This window comes from Podarcis liolepis (assembly GCF_965112155.1).
Source record: "Podarcis liolepis genome assembly, chromosome: 3".
Taxonomy (NCBI): Eukaryota; Metazoa; Chordata; class Lepidosauria; order Squamata; family Lacertidae; genus Podarcis; species Podarcis liolepis.
The window spans coordinates 67,016,374-67,039,997 of NC_139557.1; the positions used below are offsets into that span (position 1 = coordinate 67,016,374).

The 23,624-nt window shown below is 41.1% G+C and overlaps 2 protein-coding genes across 5 annotated transcripts in view; one reads left to right on the forward strand and one right to left on the reverse strand.

Annotated features, from left to right (window-relative positions):
• The window catches only part of UST (uronyl 2-sulfotransferase), a 118,474-nt gene that overhangs the window by 60,594 nt on the left and 34,256 nt on the right, over positions 1 to 23,624 (forward strand). The window contains exon 5 of the mRNA XM_083496285.1: positions 9,521 to 9,674. Within this exon, the coding sequence (XP_083352411.1) occupies positions 9,521 to 9,674 (154 nt within the window). The remainder of the gene's footprint in view (positions 1 to 9,520; positions 9,675 to 23,624) is intronic.
• LOC310703746 (uncharacterized protein) overlaps positions 1 to 23,624 on the reverse strand; it is a 151,962-nt gene that overhangs the window by 47,176 nt on the left and 81,162 nt on the right. The window lies entirely within an intron of this gene.

A 23,624-nucleotide genomic window follows, 5' to 3' on the forward strand; every position in this document is an offset into this window, starting at 1 on the left:
GTAAGAACAACCATGATCTGAAGAAGCAGTTTGATCCTGATTTGTGATCACTAAGGATAATTTTAAAATACCATAGCACCTACAGTCCATATGTCATAGGAAACTGTAGCCTGCATATGAAAGTGGATGCTTTGAACCTCCTCTTGTAGTATACAAAAGGAGGACAGGGGAGCCAAACTAGTAAATTTGGCCACATATGGGTGTGTGGTTTTTTTTCATTTTTTGTGGTTTTGTACAGGTAAACATATAGTTTACATTAAAACCATTTAAAGCATAACCCAATAGACAAATTAGAGTGCAAATTGTTTTATCTTAAGGATACAAAAACTAAGTTAAGTTGTTTTTGCTTAACTTCAGTTCTTGGTCTTGCATACAAAATGTACATACATTGGCTTAGTTAGTTCCCACAAGTTTTTTTTAATTTAACTACAAGAAAAAACACTTTACTTAGTGGGTAAAGGAGTCGCCCTTTGTGGAAAATACAAGCAAACCAGCACTGTGTTACTTTTCACTCATTTAATTGGTACTGTAATTTGGATATTGTGGCTAAATTTTAACAGTGCTTCCATTCAAATAAATAAGAACTCTTGGGTTGCACTGAAGACTTTCTTTCCAAGGATAACTTGTCACACCTGTGCAATGTTTAACTAATGCTCCAGCCTTCTTAAAATAGAGTTTCGCTGTTTGAAGAAAAGCAGATTAACTAGTGATCAGTACTCTTTTTTACAAAAAACCCCCACACATATTGCTACCATTGCATTTAAGGGTATGCTACTACATGGTTCTAAGTTAGCTGCAAATGCAGCACATAAATCTGGAATAAGCTTTGTTGAAGACCACAGGGTGTTGCAGGTTTGTATGGAAATCTTCTACAGATAGGGATTGCTCTTCTTGGCTCTAGGTTTGAGGATTCCCATGGGAAAGTGCCCTCTGGTGAGCCCTTTCCTACATCAGTTAGTAAGCATGCCTAGTAGTAGTGGCTGTGAGATTTTGACCTGCTTCAGCCCATCTGAAGCTGATACAGGCTCGTCTTATCTTGAGCCCAAGCAGAGTAGTCCACACAGCAGAAGGATAAGCAGTATGTGCCACATTCTTAACTTTATTTCCACTCTGTGCTGAGAGAATACAAACATGCATCTTGCCTCTGTGAGAGCAGAGAATCAACCGTCTCTCTAACAAAGAAACCAAGAGAACAGTGAAAAACAGGAAACCAGTGTACGTCACATCCAGTCTCCCATTCCCGTGGGAATCCAACAGTAACTTGGACTGTGGAATGCAAAACAATGTCTTGTGACTGTAGTTGCTGCTCAGTGAGGGAAATAGAAACCAACAGTGGCTGCAAGTAGCTACAAAGATGCCATCATAAGCTTCCCACAATATCACCAGCAGGGAGTTGCTCTGGAACATGGTGGAAAACTTAAAATAGTGGTTTGCACACACAGAGCAGGCATCATTACTTGTAAAGCCCTGCCAAGGTATAACAGTATGGAGTTCTCCTGGTGGACAGAAAACAGATGTGAAAATTAAATTGGATGGTGTCCTATGCATCTGTGGGGTTCCCAGTGCTGGGTGCAGGGTGGGAAAGTCTTGTATATAACAGGGAAGTGTTTCCCATAACTGGGAATGGAGAAACAAAGGTTGATCTTGTAATATGATAGCCCTAGATTGCAGCCTTATCCTTTTAGTACAGATGATAATAAGGTCAAAACCAGCACTTTGCATTGAGCTTGGGAACCAATTGGTAGCCAGTGCAGTTGTGCCAGAATTGGTGCTATATTTTCAGACTGTCGCTGTCCTGGGTTAAGTGTGACATTGAACTTGAGATTTTCAGCAGTTTGAGATTTTATTGTCATATTTTGCAGGATGTCTCAGGTCTTGGGATTTCAATATTGCTCTCATTCTTAGCCGTTTCCTTATATTTTATCTTGATGCATATGGGCTGCTGTTTTTAGGAGGAGGAATGCTGACAATTCTTTGTGCTAACAATTCAGTGGTTCCCTTCAACTTGAACTGGTTCATTGAAAAGTACCGTATTTTTCGCCCCATAGGACGCACCGCACCATAGGACGCACCTAATTTTTTTGGGGGGGGGATAAAGAAAAAAAAAATTTCCCTCCCCAGGCATGGGGCAGGCGCGGGGGAAGCCCGAGCTTCCCCCGACCCCAGCCCCCAGAACAGCCTGCCATCTGCAAGCCTAGGGAGCCGCGCCGGTCTCCCCAGGCTTGCGGAGAGGTGCGCGAAGCCAGGGGGCGCTCTTCAGCGCGCATCAGGCTTCGGAATGAGATCCAGAGGGTGGCACAGAGCTGCAGGAAGCCCTGGAGTGCAGGCAGCTCCGCGCCACCCTCCGGAGCCCCGCGCGGCTTCGCGCCGGGATCGGGAGGGTGGCGCAGAGCTGCAAGAAGCCCTGGAGCGCAGAGACTTCCGGTCGGTGCCAGCGCTTAATGGCGGTCCTAGCTCCGAGCTCCGGAGAAGGACTGCTTCGCAAGTTCGGGTCTTACCCGCTACGGCAAGCGGGGGACCCCTAAAATCCCAGGCGCTGAAGCCTGAGAACAAGGAGACTCGGTGGGCACCTTTGCGCCCCCCGGTACCGTGAAAGAGCCTTTCTAAAGGCTACGGATCGACATCGGGAGTGAGCGCGGTGCTGAGAGTCGCTACCCAGCCTGCGAAGTGAAGCCGCGTCGCCATAAGCGGAGAGCGCCGATTCCTTCCTGAAAAGAAAATTTGGACTGAATCCCCGTGAGTAAGAGCTGAAATATAATCGGGACTCTTTAAATCTTAAAAATTGGGCTAAAAATGGGGGAGATCTAAACAAAGGAAGTCTGCCTCCCCCCGACTGCATGAAAGTGAAAGCAACGGAGCGCTAAGCCTGCATCCGTTTAAACCTGCTCTTTGATCAGCTTAACCGGACATTTAGACCCTTTGATCTCCCCTCTAGCTAGCAGGGCAGAGGGGAGGTGAATTCGAACAATAACTGCATGATCTGTTGGAAGTAAAAAAAACCTCTGCTGTCTCATCTATCTGAAAATGAAACGGTCTGCCTTTTTAGCACACTGAACTGACTTCTCCCTGTGAAGTGATACCTTGATACAAAGTTTCCACAGTGCTTGGCTACTGTACAATACAAGAAGAAGTAGCATAAATTGGGCAACTGTGGCAACCTGAAGTAACAAGTTTTTAGTAACACTGACTTTGACTGTGTTAATCTGCCTTTTTACATTCTGGACAGTCTCCTTTGTTTCTATACTTGGAAACTTTGCTCTATGGCCATTTTGATTTACTCCCTCTAGAGGACAAAGTGAAGTCCGGCACGGCCTAAGACAGTGGAATTTTCCAAGGGAGAATAAATCCCGTGGGAACTGACCTTGACATGAGTGGCGCACAAGAAGAGATAGTCACAAGAGCCAAGACCAAGCAACAACAACAACAGCTGCAGCAGCTACAGGTAAAGAAAAGAGGCTCAATTTCAGGCGCAACAGTAGGATCAACAGGAACAACAGGACAAGACAAAGGAGCAGCCGTCTCCATGGAAGCTGTGACAGATGCCCTGCTCAAGATAAACCAAACTCTGGAGTCTCTGACAAAACAGACTTCAGAGAATACACTAAAACTAACAGAAATTTCAGCAAGATTAAACCAGAATACAGAATCTATAAATAAATTGGTGGAGGAAAACGCCACTACGCGCCAAATTGCGGAAGATGCCAAAGCTACTGCGGGAGAGACACAGGAGAAATTAGAGCCGATCGCCAAGAAGGTCTATGAGCATGATGCAACTTTGGCCTTGTGGGAGTTACAGAGGAAAGAGAGAAATTTAAAAATAAGACTGATTCCGGAGAACGAAGGAGACAACCTTGTGGAATACTTGATACGGGAGTTTGTGGACTGTTGGGACCTTCAGGAAGACGAATTCAAAATTACGACTGCCTTTAGATTGGGCAAAAAGCAAAACAGAAAGACCCCGAGAGACTGTTTGATCACACTCAGATCCAAGGAGGAAAGAGACAAAATATTGGGACTACACTTTGAAAAGGCCTTGCAAATTGGAAATTCAGCTGTACAGATCTTTAAAGACATCCCAAAATACATTCTGGACTTAAGAAACTTCTACAAGGACTTAGCCCTTTTATTAAAGAAAAACTCTATCCGCTTCAGGTGGGAATTCCCACAAGGGCTGTCATTTGACTACAAGGCAAACAAGGTGAAAATAAAGACAATTCAAGATAAAGACAAATTTTTGGCAAGATACCAGGAGGATCTACAGAAGGGGACCGTGGACGCACTTGCAGAACAGAGGAGAGCGCTGGACATCCTGAATCTCTCGTTTGGACAAAAACCACCACCATCAGAAGAAGAGCAACAACTGGGAGCTGTTGGAGGAGCCTTAGAAAAATAGCAAGATGGCTCTGCAATTCCTTAGTTGGAATTGTAATGGGCTCAATGGGCCTTTGAAGAGAAGACAAGTATTTCATGTATTAAATAGAGAACAACTGGACCTGATATGTTTACAAGAAACTCATATAACCAGAGCCCACAGGAGATTACTTACAAATAAAAGGCTAGGACAAGAATTTATTTCATCAGACAAAGTTAAGAAGAGAGGAGTTGTAATATATGTGAAGGAGAAATGGGCTCCAAAAATGATATTCAAAGATGAACAAGGGAGATATCTGGCTCTGGAGATACAAGTACAAGGAGAAAAATTTTTAGTTGTCGGAATTTATGCACCAAATGAAGGCAAATCCGACTTCTTCAAGAGACTTCATGAAACGTTGATGGATTATCTGGATTACAATATGATAATCATGGGAGACATGAATGGCGTGGTCTCCACCAATATGGACAAGGCACAAAGACTAACAGTCACCAAAGAAGGGAGACTCCCTAAGACTTTTTTTGAAATGACCGAAAACATGGACTTGATAGACATTTGGAGAACAAGGAACCCTCTGGAGAGAGAGGGAACCTTCTTCTCCCAAGCAATGATGACCTGGACCAGAATCGATCAAATCTGGGTTACTAGTGGAATGGCCCCAAAGATCAAGAAAGTGGAAATCTGCCCAAAAACTTGCTCCGACCATAACGCCGTGAAGATGGAGATGAAACTCACAATAACTGGTCAATTTAGATGGAGAATGAATGACACCCTCTTTTGTGATAAGGAGATTCTCACGAAGGCCCAAAAGACCCTAAAAGACTATTTTGAAATAAATTTGAGGACCGACGTGGACAAAAGAGTGATCTGGGATGCAAGTAAAGCGGTTATGAGAGGATTTTTGATTCAACAAAATTCAATAAAGAGGAAAAAACAAAATGAGAAAAAAGAGAAGATTTTGGAAATGATAAAGGAAGGAGAGAGGAAATTAAGAACAAAACCAAAGTCTCAGGACATTTTAAGAGAGATCAAGCTATATCAAACACAATATATGGAATTGATGAACCAAGAGATTGAATGGAAGATAAAGCAAATGAAGCAAAAGACCTTTGAATCAGCAAATAAATGTGGTAAACTTCTGGCATGGCAACTGAAGAAAAGGCAGAAACTAAATACAGTTACAAGCCTTGAGGTGGATGGAAAGAATATATCCAAACCCAATGAAATCAGAAATTGCTTTTTAAGTTATTTTAAAAAACTCTACACTCAAGGCCCGCAAAATGAAGAAGATATAGACAAATTCCTTGGAAAATATGGACTACAAAATATCTCTCATCAAAGTAAGATGGACTTGAACCAGAGAATCTCAGAACAAGAGATAGAGGCTGCCATTCAGAATATGCAACTGGGCAAATCTCCGGGACCAGATGGACTGACTTCCAGATACTACAAATCGCTGAAGGAATGGTTGACTCAACCACTAAGAGAAGTTTGTAATGAGATCCTTGAGGGAAAAAGGGCACCTGAATCGTGGAAAGAGGCATATATTTCACTCATACCAAAGTCAGAGACTGAAAAGACCCAACTCAAGAACTACCGCCCAATATCATTGCTCAATGTGGATTACAAAATTTTTGCAGACATTTTGGCAAAAAGATTTAAAAGAGTCTTGATGGAGAAGATTCATAAGGACCAAGCAGGCTTTCTTCCTAAAAGACACCTGGCAGATAATGTAAGGAATGTAATAGACATTCTGGAAAAGCTAGAGGTGAATATAAACACTAAAGCAGTATTGATTTTTGTGGATGCGGAGAAAGCCTTCGATAATATTTCTTGGAGTTTTATGAGGAAGAATCTTCATGGGATGGGGGTAGGCCAGGGTTTTGAGAATGGTATGGCTGCAATATATTCTGAACAAAAAGCTAAACTGATTGTAAATAATGTTGTGACTGAGGAACTTAAGATAGAAAAAGGAACAAGACAGGGGTGCCCGATTTCCCCACTACTTTTTATTTCAGTTCTGGAGGTGTTGTTGAACATGATAAGAAATGACCAGCAGGTCAAAGGTGTACAGGTCGGAGCTAAACATTATAAGTTAAGAGCATTCGCAGATGACCTAGTATTGACTTTGCAAGAGCCAAACACTAGTACGAAAAAGGTATTAGAAATAATACAACAGTTTGGCCAGGTAGCTGGATTTAAGTTGAACAAGCAAAAAACCAAAGTTTTAGGGAAAAACCTAACAGATATGGAAAAGGAGAAATTTCAAGAGGAAACAGGTTTGACTGTGGTCAAGAAGGTCAAATATCTAGGGATTTATCTAACATCTAAGAATCAGAATTTGTATAAGGACAACTATGAAAAATGTTGGTCAGAAATTAAAAAAGATTTAGAAATATGGTCAAATTTGAAATTGTCAATGTTAGGCCGAATTGCAGTAATTAAAATGAATGTATTGCCTAGAATGTTATTTTTGTTTCAGACCTTGCAGATTATTGATAAGATGGAATGTTTTAAGAGGTGGCACAAAGATATCTCGAAATTTGTCTGGCAGGGCAAAAAGCCCCGAATTAAATTTAAAATATTGACAGATGCTAAAGAGAGAGGGGGTTTTGCCCTGCCGGATCTAAAATTGTACTATGAGGCAGCAGCTTTTTGCTGGCTCAAAGAATGGATGCTCCTCGAGAACACAGACATCTTGGATCTGGAAGGTTTCAATAACGCTTTTGGTTGGCATGCATATCTTTGGTATGATAAAGTTAATAGTGCCTTTAAAAATCACATTGTCAGAAAAGCATTGTTTAATGTTTGGACAAGATATAAAGATCTATTGGAAAACAAAACCCCTAGATGGGTGTCACCAGTGGAGGCTAAAGCAGTGAAGAAACTCAATATGGAGGTCGGATGGCCGAAGTATTGGGAAATTTTAGAACAGGATGGAGATAAGTTCAAACTACAAAGTCAGGAGAAATTGAAGCATAAAGTAGAAAATTGGTTCCAATATCGCCAAATAATGGAATTTTTTAAACAGGACAGGAAAGTCGGTTTCCAGGTGGAAAAATCAAAACTAGAAACCGAACTGTTAGAACCCAATACTAAGAATCTATCTAGAATGTACAACTTGTTGCTGAAATGGAACACACAGGATGAAACAGTTAAATCGGCTATGATTAAGTGGGCTCAGGATGTTGGACATAACATTATGTCAGCTGACTGGGAATGGTTATGGAACACCGGTATAAAATTTACGGCATGTAATGCCTTAAAGGAAAACATTATGAAAATGGTATACAGGTGGTACATGACCCCAGTCAAGCTGGCAAAGATCTACCATTTGCCCGATAACAAATGTTGGAAGTGTAAAGAGACTGAAGGTACCTTTTATCACCTTTGGTGGACATGCCCGAAGATTAAGGCCTTCTGGGAAATGATCTATAATGAAATGAAAAAGGTACTTAAATGTACCTTTTCTAAAAAACCAGAGGCCTTTCTCTTGGGCATTGTCGGCCAATTGGTGACAAAGAAAGATAGAGCTTTTTTCATGTATGCCACAACAGCAGCAAGAATACTCATCGCAAAGTACTGGAAGACACAAGATCTACCCACTTTGGAAGAATGGCAGATGAAAGTGATGGACTATATGACACTGGCCGAGATGACAGGCAGAATCCGTGACCAACGAAAAGAGACGGTGGAAGAAGAATGGAGAAAATTCAAAAGCTATCTTAAGGACTACTATAAACTTAATGAATGTTAAAATGTTGTGGTTTTCAGAAACAAAGGGGTACAGGGATATAAGGTCAGATTATAAGAGAGGACTAAGATGATAGAGATTGGAAAGTAACAATTGGGAGTTGCTAGTTGAACTATGGGCATTGGGATGCAGAGAGGGGGGGTATGGGGAAGTCCAAGAAAAGAGGTTTATGAAAATATGTTTGAAACTATACGTGTTTGTTTGTCAATTTTAATGTTTGTCTGTTTTTTCCTAAAAATGTTGTAAAACTAATAAAAATTTTATAAAAAAAAAAAAGAAGCCCTGGAGCGCAGACAGCTCTGTGCCACCCTCCGGAGCCCCACGCGGCTTCGCGCCAGGATCGGGAGGGTGGCGCAGAGCTGCAGGAAGCCCTGGAGCGCAGGCAGCTCCGCGCCACTCTCCGGAGCCCCGCGCGGCTTCGTGCCGAGATCCGGAGGGTGGCGCAGAGGTGCAGGAAGCCCTGGAGCGCAGGCAGCTCCGCGCCACCCTCCGGAGCCCTGCACGGCTTCGTGCCGGGATCGGGAGGGTGGCGCGGAGCTGCAAGAAGCCCTGGAGCCCAGGCAGCTCTGCGCCACCCTCCGGAGCCCCGTGCGGCTTCGCGCCGGGATCCGGAGGGTGGCGCAGAGCTGCAAGAAGCCTGGGAAAGCCTGCATTCGCCCCATAGGACGCACACACATTTCCCCTTCATTTTTGGAGGGGAAAAAGTGCATCCTATAGGGCGAAAAATACGGTACATTTATTCTTCCAACACACAAAAGGATAAGGAAAATACTTTCTTTGAAAGCACAAGCATTAACATCCCCCCCTCCCATTTTTCAAAGATTTACTGTTTGAAACACACTTGTGATTTTAACTGTTGTCACTACAAGCCTGGTGGATGGTCTAGGAATGCCAGAAACAGTATTGAAACTAAGTAGATGTGGATGGACCTGACTATCAAAACCACTGGGAGTCCTACATAAAAGTAGAATATAAATACAGTAAACACTTTCTTTGATGTACAGTTTTAAAAATAAAATAAATAGTGCCTTTGAATACTGCTATATAATATGAGGTACACAGAAACTTGATTAAAGTCAAACTGACAACCATGTGATTTATCATCAGTAAGATGAGATTCCCTAGTAAGCTTCAGTAAAATAAATTTTGTTGATTACAGTGTGCTTCTCTAATACTAAGATGCCAGATTACAGTGTGCTTTTTCTAATGTGTAGTATTTAACCCCTGCTTTAAGGGACAGAAAAGCCTTATACTTGTGGCTTCAGAAATAATATTGTAGTTGTAATTTTAATTTTTTTAAAAAAATGCAAGAAACAACCTCCTCAGATACTGAAGTTTTACATGTTTTGACATGGGTGTCTGTGATTTGATTTTTCTTTGTTTCTGTTGTCCAGGTTTGGAGGAGACCAACCAGTATACATCAATATTATTAGAGATCCCATCAACCGTTTTTTATCCAACTACTTTTTCCGCCGCTTTGGAGATTGGAGAGGGGAGCAGAACCACATGATCCGCACCCCAAGCATGAGACAAGAAGAGAGATACTTAGTAAGTTCTGAATGCTTAAGTCTTTCATAAAGTCAATCTATTGAACTTCATAGCTTTGCTTCTGCTAGATTTCAGACTCTCTGCAGATATATTGTACTTCCACATTCTCTTATCTGGAGCTGGATGTTAGATTTTATGTTTATGTTTTGATCACATTTTGTTGCTAAGTGGCTCTGCCCCACTACCTTCTCAGAGGCCCTTGGTGAAAGCTCTTGCCTGGCATCTACCAGAAAGGCCAGACTGCTGAACGAGATCCTTTGTGCCAGCAGACTTTGATAGGAGTTGCCTGGAAGAGCAGGATGCAAAATGCTGCCTGAATAATCCTGTTTCTCTGTGAACGCCATATAATTTATGTTCCTGTACTAGATTTAGGTGTGATTTTTATTTTTATAATCTTTGGGAGCCACTCAGGCTATAAAGCTGGATATAACCATTCAAAATACAGTGGTACCTTGGGTTAAGAACTTAATTCGTTCTGGAGGTCCATTCTTAACCTGAAACTGTTCTTAACCTGAAGCAAGACTTTAGCTAATGAGGCCTCCCGCTGCTGCCGCTGCGCTGCCGCTGCACAATTTCTGTTCTCATCCTGAAGCAAAGTTCGTAATCCGAGGTACTATTTTTGGGTTAGCAGAGTCTGTAACCTGAATCATCTGTAACCCGAGGTACCACTGTAAATACAAATACAGTGGTACCTCTGGTTACGAACTTAATTCGTTCTGGAGGTCCGTTCTTAACCCGAAACCGTTCTTAACCTGAGGCGCGCTTTCGCTAATGGAGTCTCCCGCTGCACGCACGCATGCCCCAGCACAAGATTTCTGTTCGCATCCTGGGACAAAATTCGCAACCAGGAGCAGCTACTTCTGGGTTAGCGGAGCTAGTAACCAGAAGCGTTCGTAACCAGAGGTACCATTGTAGATGTGTTAAGTCAGAAATGAATTAGTTAACTCTGGCATTTAAAGTGAGGCAAAGTTGTTCAGAAGCATTTGGATAGTTGTGGTTTAACTTTCTTGATTTCTCTGACTCATCCCAATCTCTGTTTTAGTAGATTTTGAATATGGAGTATCAAGTGATTTCTAAAATAGCACATAGTGGTACTTGGGCTGCATTACTATACCATAAATCAGCTAAGGACATATAGTAATTGGACATACAGTGGTACCTCGGGTTAAGAACTTAATTCGTTCTGGAGGTCCGTTCTTAACCTGAAACTGTTCTTAACCTGAGGTACCACTTTAGCTAATGGAGCCTCCCACCGCCACGCAATTTCTGTCCTCACCCTGAAGCAAAGTTCTTAACCCGAGGTTCTATTTCTGGGTTAGCAGAGTCTGTAACCTGAAAGATCTGTAACCCGAGGTACCACTGTATAGTCAAACCATTCTTAGAATATGGGAGTTGAAGCAAGGAGAGGCATGCTCCAATCCCTGCTCAGCCAGAGTCACCTTGGGCTGGCTACTGTCTCTCTTCCCAACCTACTTCACAGGATTATGTGGTTACCATGGGGGACCATTTCTTGGAACCCCTTAATGATATGTTGAAGTTTAGGCTGCTCTGCCCCTTAAACTATATGCTTATTTTGGCCCAGGAAATGCACATAATTTATTGGAAAAGAAAATTACCTCAATGCTGGCATGTTGCAAAATTTCTAAATATTTAGATAGAAATCAAATAACAGGCATAAAATGTTATAATGAGTTTTTTAAAAAATGAAATGCTTATGTGTAAAACATTCCAGTTCAGTTGCAATGGAGATAATAATAATTAATCAGTAGCTTTCCACATATATGTTTCAAGGTGATGCACGCAATATAATAAAAAGCAGGTTAGAAACGGCATAGAAAATAACAGCAAATGAACCGAAAAACAATAAAAGGAGGCAACTGTGGCAGAGACCTATGCTTCCAGCCAGGAAAGCTTGCCAGAACAAAATGTCTTCAATTCTTTCTGGAAAGTGATGGTAGTGGATGTCTATGTCATATGGCAGAAACACTGTTTTGTAGAGCAGGGGCAGCCACACTACAAGCTCTGCTCTGTATTACTGTGGAGTGAGTTTGTGATCAGTTTTGAACCTCAGAAGAAAATCTCTTGCAGACCACAGTGAACTACTAGTTACCGTATTTTTTGCCCCATAGGACGCACTTTTCCCCCTCCAAAAATGAAGGGGAAATCTGTGTGTGTCCTATGGGGTGAATGCAGGCTTTCGCTGAAGCCTGGAGAGCGAGAGGCATCGGTGCGCACCGACCCCTCTCGCTCTCCAGTAGCTACTGATGTGTTCAGGAAGCTATCCGCAAGCCTTGCAAGCCCGGCGGGAGTTCCCGCGGGCTCACAAGGCTTGCGGGCAGCAGCCTGCAGCCCCGGCGAGTGTCCGCAAGCCTTGCACGCCAGGCAGGAGGTCCCGCTGAGCGCGCAAGGCTTGGGGCGGCAGCCTGTCGCCCGAAGCACGGGGAGCCCTCTGGAGGGCTCCCCGTGCTTCGGGCGAGTGTCCGCAAGCCTTGCACGCCCGGCAGGAGGTCCCGCCGAGCGCGCGAGGCTTGGGGCGGCAGCCTGCAGCCCGAAGCACCCGGAGCCCTCCGTAGGGTGCCCCATGCTTCGGGCAGGTGTGTGCAAGGCTTGGGGCGGCAGCTGCGGCGGGGAGGGGGAATATATTTTTTTTATTCATTTCCCCCCCCAAAAAAAGCGAGGTGCGTCCTATGGGCCGGTGCACCCTATAGGACGAAAAATACGGTATATAAAGGATAAGGTGGTCTCTCAAGTAAAGTGGAAGCAGACCATTTGTTGCAATTACACCAGGCTTCCCTTGAGACTGTAAGACTTGCTGGTTTAAATGGCTTTTGGATGCTGATTTGATGAGGCTATGGAATTTTTTTGGTGGCTGAATGTTTTTAGTGGTTTGGCCTTTTCTAGTTGCTTTTGTTTTGTTCTTATCTTGTGGTGTTTTTGATATAAGCTGTCTTGAACATAAAAAGGGAAGTAAATCAGTATCTCATTTAAATAAAAATACATCTGAGTTTATAAAATTGAAAATTAATAGTCATTTGCCTGCAGTTCTGTAGTTTATTCCTTTCATTATTCAATACAGTATGTGCATGTGATAGAGAGATAGATAGATAGATAGATAGATAGATAGATGATAGATGATAGATAGAATGTTTTGACAGAAGAATCTTAATTTGTGGCCACATACCACAAATTTACAATGCAATTCTAAACAGATTTACTCAGAAGTGAGTCCCATTATGTTTATGGTTGTTTATGATTACAAACTATAGCTTAATGAAGTTAGCAGGCTTCAGTGAACTGAATGTCTCATTGTCCACTAGAACTATTGAACATTCAGCATAAAGGTGAACATTGGAAGATTCAGGACAGATGAAAGAAAGTACAGTGGTACCTCGGGTTACAGACGCTTCAGGTTACAGACTCTGCTAACCCAGAAATAGTACCTTGCGTTAAGAACTTTGCTTCAGGGTGAGGACAGAAATCGTGCGGTGGTGGCGCTGTGGCAGTGGGAGGCCCCATTAGCTAAAGTGGTACCTCAGGTTAAGAACAGTTTCAGGTTAAGAATGGACCTCCAGAACGAATTAAGTTCTTAACCTGAGGAACCACTGTACTTATTCACACAGCACATAGTTAAACTATGGAACTCACTCCCACAGGAAGCAGTAGTGGCCACAAACTTGCATAATTTCAAAATAGCATTGACAAATTTATGGAGGAGAGAGCTAGGATAGCTGTGGCCATGATAACTGTACTCTGCCTCCACAGTTAGTCATGCTTCTGAATGCCAGTTGCTGGAAACCACTGGAGGGCAGAGTGCTGTTGTGTTCTAATGCTTCTTGTGAGTTTCCCACAGGCGTCTGGGTGGCCAATGTGAGAATAGGATGCTGGTCTTTGGCCTGATATAACATCTGTTTTCTTAGAGCGTTGCTGCCATTTCTGCTTTGTCCTATAGCAGTTGTTTCTCCATCTCTCCTCCGCCTCTTTCAATTATAAACTAGAATCTTATGAACAATCATAGTTTATATTTGGTATAACACTTGTTTGACAGTAAATAAATGTAGATTAGTTGACTGGATATTCTGTTAGGCCTGTTACACCAATTCCTTTAAACTTGTGTTCCATCTACTTAATAATTACAAACTCATTGTAAATATTTCTGAATGTCATAGTATATATTATTAAGAGTCTGTTGGGACAGGGAATTTTAATGCGAGCTTTTTCTGAGAGCATATTAATAGCTTTCCATTATGTGTGTGGTTTGCATGTGTTTATGTTCTTTGATATGTGCAAGAGACAGAAGAGTATGGAAAAGCGTATTTATGCCAAAGTCTTTGGGAACATCACTGTAGAAAATGTGAAACGTTTCTAGTACACTTTGTACCTCAAGACTTTTGCTAAGTGTTACATGCGCTCTGCTTTCATGTGACGTAGGAGTCAAGTGCTGGCTGTCTCTCAAGTGTTCTCTTGAAAATGAAAAACTAGGTAGCATTTAGGCCTTCCAGGCTAGTTTTAAAGTCTTTGAGGTTACCTATTGTGTGTAACTTCAGAACTATGTTCAGCTACAACATAGTGGATTTAAATATCTTTTAAGATAGCCCTGTGGCCTAAAATATTGTTGGGTGAACTGAAAGCTTTCTCATTATAAACACTTACTGTTTCTTCTGTTTTGTATAGAAAGGCCTAATCGTTTTCTTGGATTATCGTCCTTTTTGGCAGTCTTTGCTTGACAGTTGTCCTCCTCAAAGAACACTGTTATTTGTATTTGAGGAAAGTACTGGCTGGCTGCCAATAAAATGTGTTACAACAAGTCAGTTGTTCTCAATGGTAAAGATGTGTGTGCTTTTTTTTTTGGTGTGGGTTTCCCCCCGCCCCAATGGTCGTGATTTCCAACCAAATGTTCTTTGCAGTGCAAAAGATATATTAAAGCGGATCCAGTTGTGAATTGGTTGTTTCAACCAACTATGAGGAAAACGAAGGCTGCCACTATGCTACATGTTTTGTGACACTCCCCTTGAAGATGGTTCAAGGTTGCAGCTGGTGCAGAACATGGCAACCTGCCCTTTTTGACAGGGGAAGTGAATAGGTCGTGCTGTATTAATGCTAGAGGCTGTGCTAGTTTCTGTTTGTATTCTGCTCCAAATATCTGGGACCCACTTGATTAGATGATCCAAGAGTCTAACTTGGCATGCCAGCTTCATACAGCTTTATGTAGGTTGAAGACGATCCCATATGGTAAACCCATGTGGTCTTTTGATTGTGTTCTCTGTGTTCTATATGTGAGCAATGTTACTGAAACGAACATACCCTGCTATTCTTAAGAACATTGGGGAGCCTTGCTCCAAACACTCAATTCTTCAGTAGTGAGAAGCATAGTAACATAGAACTGGACTTTCTAGTGGTGACAACACCCTTTGCTGTGTAATGTCTTCCACACAAATTTTTATAGCCACCCTATAATGACAGGTCTCTGGATAGCTTACAGGGTTTAAATAATAGAAAATTTACAACCAAACAAAATGCAACTAAATTATAAAATCATACCTTACTTTAAAACAGCAAGGAAAAGAAACTTTGTAGCCACTAGTTTAAAACTGAAGGCAAAACACAAAGTTTCAGAACTTCTCCTTGCTCAGGTTGGAGTACGTGCCCACCAATATAATAGCATGAAAATTTCATGGGAAACTGGTAGTAGATAATGAAACTATTTCACACATTCACAGGAAGTAGTTTAGATCAGGTCTTTTTAGTTTCTGAAAATGACAGCTGTAAGCATGGCTGCTAGGAGGAAAGGTTTATTCTTGATTTTTTAAAAAAATATAGAACTACAATTGTTTATTGGGTTGTTGTAGATATTGTTTGGTTTGTTAGAGCCAAATGGACCTCTTGGCACCCATGTGAAGATGTAAATTTAATAAGTGAAATTATTGGGGGCTGTTAACTTCACCCTTGAGGTATAACTTAAACTTCAGAGCTGTGCTTTAGCTTTTTGACCTATTAAAATGTTCATTGTCTCCTTATGCTTGCCGCATGTGCTCTGTAAGAAACAAAGGATTAAACTTCTCACCAGTGACTATGTTACCAAATGTGATGTGCTACTGCCTCAAAGTACCAAGGTTTTGGCCTTTGAAATATCGAAAATGTTTGTGGAAAATTCCACTGACCATTTGGAATCTTAGTGTAAATATAGCTTCATGCCTTGAGTCTGCTCCAAAGAAAACAGCAATTTGTACAAAATGTTGGATAAGCTGTTTTAAGTGTTTTGGTGAATGTCTGTGTTTATCAAGACTTTACTTAAAGCCAGCAAGTCTTTTATCCAAAGCCAGATACAGTATAAGCAGCTGCTGCATGGTGTGTGCACAACTTTGCTACTTGAATTGACTTTGGGGAAAGCTAAAGTGCTGTCTGCCTTTCTATCTCCCAGCTACTGATATTAAAACAGGCTGCTTTATAAGTCAATACCAGCCCTTTGCCCCTTGGTCATTTTTGTTGCCATTTTCTGCATGTTTTCCAGCTTTCTAGTATCCTTTTCAAGATGCAGGAACCGAAATTTATGTGCTTGCACTATAAATTTCTACCCCTTTCCTCATGTTCTCCATGGGATTCATCCTTCTCAGTTATTATACACTGGGTCAACACCATCAATCTGCTATCCATAAAAACACAAGAAGAGCTCTTAATGTCTCAGACCTTTTAATTCAGCAACCTGTTCTCACAGTAGCCAACCAGATGCCTACGCGAAGCTATCCATCTGGAATTCCCCAGGTCTTCACAAACATACTGGCTCTGACAGTGGAGGTAGTACACCACCATCATAGCTGGTATCTTTATATATCATGATACCAAGATCTGTCTCCTGGTCAGTCACTGCCAACTGAGACCCCCACAGTGTATATGTGAAGTATATGTGATTTGGATTTCAGCAGACTTGGCTGCCTCACTGATCCATCCCTAACTCCAGATCATTTATGACCACTATAGGTCCTTGCAGGACCCCACTTCTTACAACTCTTCCTTGTGATAACTGGCCATTCCTGCTCTCTACTACTCCTTCTTTATCCAGATGCTGATCTACAAGAGGACCTGTCTCTTTCCCAACAACTACAAACTTTACTCGGGAACCTGCAGTGAGGGACTTTATGACAAACTTTTGCAAGTCCATGGAATTTGGTGTCTACCAGCTCATCCCTCTCTACTTGCTTATGAACACTCCCAGAGAACTCTGATATTGCTAGAAATATTAAAATAAATGAAACATATTGTAACTATTCATAGTAAAATATAAATGCCATGGAAGCTTTTGGCAAGATAAACTAATAAAACAACTTGTTGCTATTCCAGAATAATAGAGAGATGGAAAAAGACTTTCCTCGCTTTTATTTAACAAAAAAAAGTTACCTACAGTCAAGTGTTTGGAAAATATAAATTACAAGTACAAATAGAAATAGAAATAGAAAAGTAAACCAGGTTCTCTCCCAGTGTGACTTGGCCGTCTGCATTGTACCATCGCATGGGCTGCTGTGGGTATGTGTAAATGCTCTTCCCCAATGAATCATTGCCAAGCTAAATACAGATTGCATGTAACACAATTTGCTGTTGCTTATTGTAAAATAAGGACAAGGACCTTTTAGCTCCACCCATTAAAATGTTCCAGGTGAGATGCTCTCATGGAAGCTGGTGAAGTTGTTGGTTAATTGACAAGTTACTGAAACACACTGTTCTAGGGCCACTTTCCACTGCCCTTTTATTGTAGGTTAGCTCCAGAAAATGTGCCTAGCTTTGGAGAAAGGGTGGAGAATTCCCCAGGCATGAGCACCTTTGTGTGAGCCCTGGATAGAATCTTTTATTTCAAACCTAGCTTCAAGGCAACAGAGTAAGAGATTTACTGTAAATTAGTCTTCATGCCATTTTATTTGGGCATTATAGGGAGAGCGTGCTGATCTCTCAATTTCCCATTGGAAGCATGAAAATTGGCAGCTTCAGCATGACTTTCAACTAGGTATTGGCAGGTTGTCAATAAGAACTCATGATAGAGCACCACTTTAGAGATCTCTGTTGAAAACATTGATCAGAGAAAATCAAAGGCAGAAGAACATTGCTTCTTCTGATGTGTTTGAAGAAGAGACTAATTTGCAAATTATTGATCATAGTCTTTGAACAACTGCCTGAAGGTACACAAGAAACTGCTTGCTACAGCAAGTGCATTAAAAATGCAAAAATATAGTCCTTAAGTCTATGATAAATGCCAGACCTTTTATAATTATGAATTTAAATTTCTTAAATGCCTAAAGTTAAGGCAAACTAGTATAAACTGATCTAATAAGGAAAATATATGGATATCCAGCTGGAATAAAATGTTTTGCATCAATAGCTTGCAGCACACACACACAAAAACACACATTTAGAACTGAAAATGCATTGATGCAATTTTATGCATTTTAAAACGCAGTTTGCATTTTCTAAAGCAAATAAGTACAGTACAATGAAAACCAATCTAAATGCAGACTGTCCTTCAAGGGAGGGCTCCATGCCTTCAAGATAAATGTTTATATAGTATTAAAAATCCATTGAAAACAGAGTGTGGTTCATAGCAGTAAATTGTCTCTCAAGCCTATGGATTAAAAGGCTAAGCCAAGGAAGACATAATCAAGTCAGAATGCACTAGGTTGCATGAAGATTTTGCAATCAACTGTGCCTTCTGGAAACTGAAGGGACATGCACTCAATAAATCTGGGTGAGTTGTGGCACTTGTAACTGGTCACATCACAGGCACGGTATCTGGTGTTTGCTTGAAATGCTTACATATACTGGTGCTAGCTGGTTTGGGAAAAATGTGCATTAGCAACTAAATAATGTGATTTCAGTAAAGTCATCCCAGCAGCAAAAACTGTACAGTAGCCAAAGATCTTTGGATGCAGCACTACAACTGCATGAAGAAGACAGATTATGTGAAAATATTTGTCAAAGGGGCAATATTTGTTCTTTGGGAACAGCTACAGTTTGCAGGCTTATTACTGAGGTCTGGCTGTGAGTTAGAAATATGCCTCATAATTCCTTGGTTCAGCATATGAACTTAGCAACTTGGTATGCTTCCCTTTTAAAAATGTGTTCTTCTCCAGTTAGAGAACGTCTGTCCGTTTTTCTGGCTGCTTCTCCTATGGCACTCTATGCTGTTAAAGCAGGCAGGGAGAGGGGGCTTATATTTCTATACTTCTACCCTGGGATGTTTACTGCCTTTTCAGTTATGATGTATCACTTAACTATGATTAAAGCTGGTATTTGCTCTGAGGAAGGAAGGGTTTGCACACTGCAATCTCTTTCCTGTAGTGAAGACCTACCCAGTGTTAACCTCCACTTGAGTCCCTTTCAATGGTCTGCAACCATCGTGGAGAAATGAGCCCATCAGAGTGCGTCAACACTCCAGCCCCCCTCTCACATTACTTATGGCATGGTGTAGAAATGGGCTGCATGACCACACCTCTGTCCTATAACTACACCTGATTCCCCAGCACACATACATTAGCATAGACCACTGAGCTAGGGAAGCCTGCATGGGTATACCTCTATGTGTGTAGACTTTCACTAGATCCTGGAACCCTGATTCCACAAAGTTCTGTGCACAATGGCTTTCCCACTTCAGTGTCCATGCTCAGAGCCAGCTATAGGGGATGGGGGCTAGACAGGTTTTTTGCCCCAGGTGAAGCCTCCAGAGGGATGCCATTGTGAGGCTCTTTGTGTGTGCAAATGCACGTGGGGGGTTGCCAAACTGGGTCTTTGACCTGGGTGAAAAAAAAAGCCTAGCTTCACCCCTGTCCATGGTTAATTCATGGCGAGTGCAGACAAAGGCAAAGGTGCATCTCCTTACTATACTTTTCCCTCCTAATGTGTAAAAATGGCCTCCCTCTTTCCTGACAATCACAGATTTATCATGGCTTTGCTACTATCCAATTTTATGATGTACTTCATAGCTAGCACAACACACTTGCAACAATTTTTTTGTCCAGTCCTGACTCATGAGTCACATTGCTTCCTGTGACAGTAATCTTGTTCCTTGGAATCCTTCATCATGTTACCAATTTCTGGAAGATAAAGAGGAGAAAGAGGATTCTGGGGTTTTTTTTTTGTTTTATTTTGATTAAATCATTTTTCCTTTGGCGGTAACTGTGGCCATGCATAGGGTTATGGACTGGAAACTGTAGCTTGTCACCCCAGCAGTCTTGTGTGGACATTGAAATAATGCTGTTGGCCTTATTGTAGTCTCTGGTGGACTCTTACCCTTTCTTGAAACACCCACACAATCTGGCACAGTGCATTATCACTGGCACATCTCCTTGCAACGGGCCCCATGGTGGAATAGTATTGGCTGCAAACCTTTGGCTCAAATAGCATTGGCAGCCTGTGCATGCAGTTTTGCACCACATCTGCTAAGCATATGGTTTCCTTTAGCCATCCCCCTGCATTCATAAGCAAGATCAAGTTCTACTAACATTAAAAAATGGAAATTTAAACAAGCTGATAATGTACTTCTCTGGAAAATGTTTTAATAATGCATTTTTATATATCATAGAATCAGAGGATTGTGGCGTTGGAAGGGACCCCAAGGGTCATCTAGTCCAACTCCCTGCAATGCAAGAATCCATGGCAGATGGGCATCCAACCTCTGCTTAAAAACCTCCAAGGAAGGAGAGTCCACCACCTTCCGAGGGAGTCTATTCCACTGTCAAACAGCTCTTACTGTCATAAAGTTCTTCCTGATTTTTAGTCAGAATCGCCTTTCTCATAACTTGATTTGGGTCCTACCTTCTGGAGCAGGAGAAAACCAGCTTGCTCCATCTTCCATATGATAGCCCTTGAAATATTTGAAGATGGCTATCATATCTCCTCTCCCATCTCCTCTTATCCAGGCTAAACATGCCCAACTCACCTAACTGTCCTTCATAAGACTTGGTTTCCAGACCCTTGATCATCTTGGTTGCCCTCCTCTGCATATGTTCCAGCTTGTCAATGTCCTCCTTAAATTTTGGTGCCCAGAACTTAGGTTGGTCTGACCAAGGCAGAATAGAGCAGTACTATTACTTCCTTTGATCTGGACCTTAAACTTCAGTTGATGCAGCCAAGACTAGCATTAGGTTTTTTCGCTGCTGCATCACACTATTGACTCATGTTAAGCTTGTGGTCTACTAAAACCCCTAGATCGTTTTTACATGTACTGCTGGCAAGCTAGGTATCCCTCATCTTATATATGGTTGATGATGAAGGTAACCTAATAGTATGTATGTTGATTTCATTTTTAACAGGTATGTTTGTAAATATTAAATGGAGGCATTCAACAGGAATCTTCACCCCAGCTGCCCTTCCTTTCCTCCAACTGTATTCCTAAATACCAGGATAGTACCAGCAACCCCTTCCCCTTATAAGCAGAACTGTTTTTGACTCATGCTCTGGGCTATTTGAGTAATTTCCACAGATAATTTTACTACAGTTATAGTGCCTTCTTAGTCAAGAAACTTCCAGATGTGCCACTCTGCTCAAGCCATCACGACTCCTAAATAGCGTAGCTGGGCAAGCAGGCTTCAGATCTGTTTATTCTTTTTGTACTTAATTTTGATAATGGTTCCCTATAGATAATGGGATTCAACACTCCTCTCTCCACTTTAGAATGAGCAGAAGAGAGAAACACCTAAGTGACTGTATTATTGAGAGCCCTAATGAGCAGAAATATGGTGTAAAATATAATAGTTTTTTCAGATATCTATGTAAACTTTAATGGGGTCTTAATTTTCCAAAGTCTGTTTGGGTCATGTGCTTTGGCTTTTAGCTTTGTTTGTTTTCCTATCAGCTCTTTGGTTTCTTTAAAAATCTAGAGGGAAATGGTTCAGAAGTGTAGACTGGAAATGAATGATAAATTTAGCCATAAATGCAGAGAAGGGAAGGTGGTCTGGGGTCATGCCAGACAGGATGGAAGAAGTCTAGTTTCCTGTATGACGACCAGCTTGCTCTGTTTGTAAATAATAATGTAATGTAAATAAGCATTTTGGGGGTGGGGGAGTATTAGAAGTTCGGCAAGTGGTTTTGAGGATTCTCATTTTTTTAGAGCAAGGAAATTTTCTTTGGCTTTCAGTGATGAGCACTGTTGACACAAGCTGTGATGTTAGAAAGGGAAACCCTTTTAGAAGGAGAGTTCACCTCTCACTAGGCTCACACATTGATTTATTCATATTTTTAATCCATTTCCCTCTTTTTAGTTTTGTTTTCTAGTTGAAAACCATTTATATAGTTCACCACTTCCTCTGCAGCTCTTGTGATATGCCTTCAGTTGACATCTCTCTTCATCTTCATTAGGGAATATATATGAAAGTAGAAAAACCAATTAAATCTAATGGAAAGCTAGGGCAAAATATTTGGTGAAAAAAATGAGATGCCTTTGGTTATATTGTTTAATAATGATGAACTAGATTTGGCTAGTATCTGGAAGTGCATGATTAAGTGCTTAAAAGGCTAAGAACAAGTAAGAGCTACTACAGCTCTCTTTTTTTAACCCTGCTTTTAATCTGTTGCTTTTTATTAGCCATTTCTGTATTGGGACTGTTTTTAACTTTGTGTGATTTTATTTCAAACCACACAGGTGCATTAAGGACAGTACAAAAATGCTGTATGTGAGCATTTTATATCAGTGTTAGAAACTGAGATATGAAAGCTAGGAACTAAATGGCAGCTTAAACCGAGGTTATGGGTGCAACAACGGACTGTCTAGGTGTGCTTTTCTATAACAAGAATACAAAGTGAAAATAAATGAACTGCAGCAAAACATTATGTCCATTTTTCATATGGTCTAGTCTTTCCCCTGTCCACCCCCCAAATATTCTTAAGAGGGTCTCTTCTCCAGTCTTCAGAGAGTAGCTGGAACAGGAGAGGCAGAAAAGGGTCCTCTTTACTTTCCACTCTGTTGTTTTAATCTGAAATCTGAGCTCAGAAACTGCTCGCACTAATGAAATTCCCTGTCGCAAAATGCGCCTAGAACAATGGGAGTTTCAAACACTGTTTTATATATCACATTTTGCATATATTATTTCAAATGCGTTTCTGTTGGGAGGGACAGTTCTTAAATTTGTAGGTGCAAGTACTGTCTCAACATAAATGGGTTCAGGATTCAGAAGTTATTTTCGTATGTGCTCTCTCCATGATATTTCCTTATAACTGCACTAAAATTGGTGGTGTTAAACACACACTATTTATAGTGGGAAAGCTATGGTCCACAAATCAGAACCCTGGCTCTCTAAAAGAATCAGGCTACAATCCTATACTTGCTTACCTCTGACGTAGAGAGAGGATTGCCCTTGTTTATCTTCAGTTCTAACATCAAGCTATTTAGGGAATGGAATGGTATCTAATTTGAAATCTTATGATGTACCTAAAGCCTGGTTCTTCTGTTTTTACAAAATCCATTCTTCTAAAAGGGTGGTGCAGGTTTGTATGCTTACATCCATTGTACTATCTGTAGGCAACTGGACCAGGAAATCATGCATATCAAGATCTTCTTATTTCCTGTATTATGATTTATAAGAACTTCTAGATGCTTCCTCTGACTTACAAATTTTATAGAAACTTTAATAGCTTATTTCATTTGAAAAAGCAGAAAAGGTCCAGAAAAATTTCCATTTGTAGTTCTGTCTTCAGTTGCCATACTGATGGTGTACACATGCATTTATATTATTCATGTGATACTTTCAGTTTATTAGATGGCAACCTGAATATCATCAGTTAGCATGGGAAGTAATATGCCACTGCAGATTATTTTAGTCTACATTGTGATAGCTTATACTTGAATATGCTGTTATATAAACCTTTCTGCTTTAAGGTTTATAATTTTTAGCTTGTTTTTTTAATCCTCTTAGTAGTTTTCAAAATATGTTATGCAAACACAGATTTTAACAGGTCTTCTTAAAGCTTAGTTTT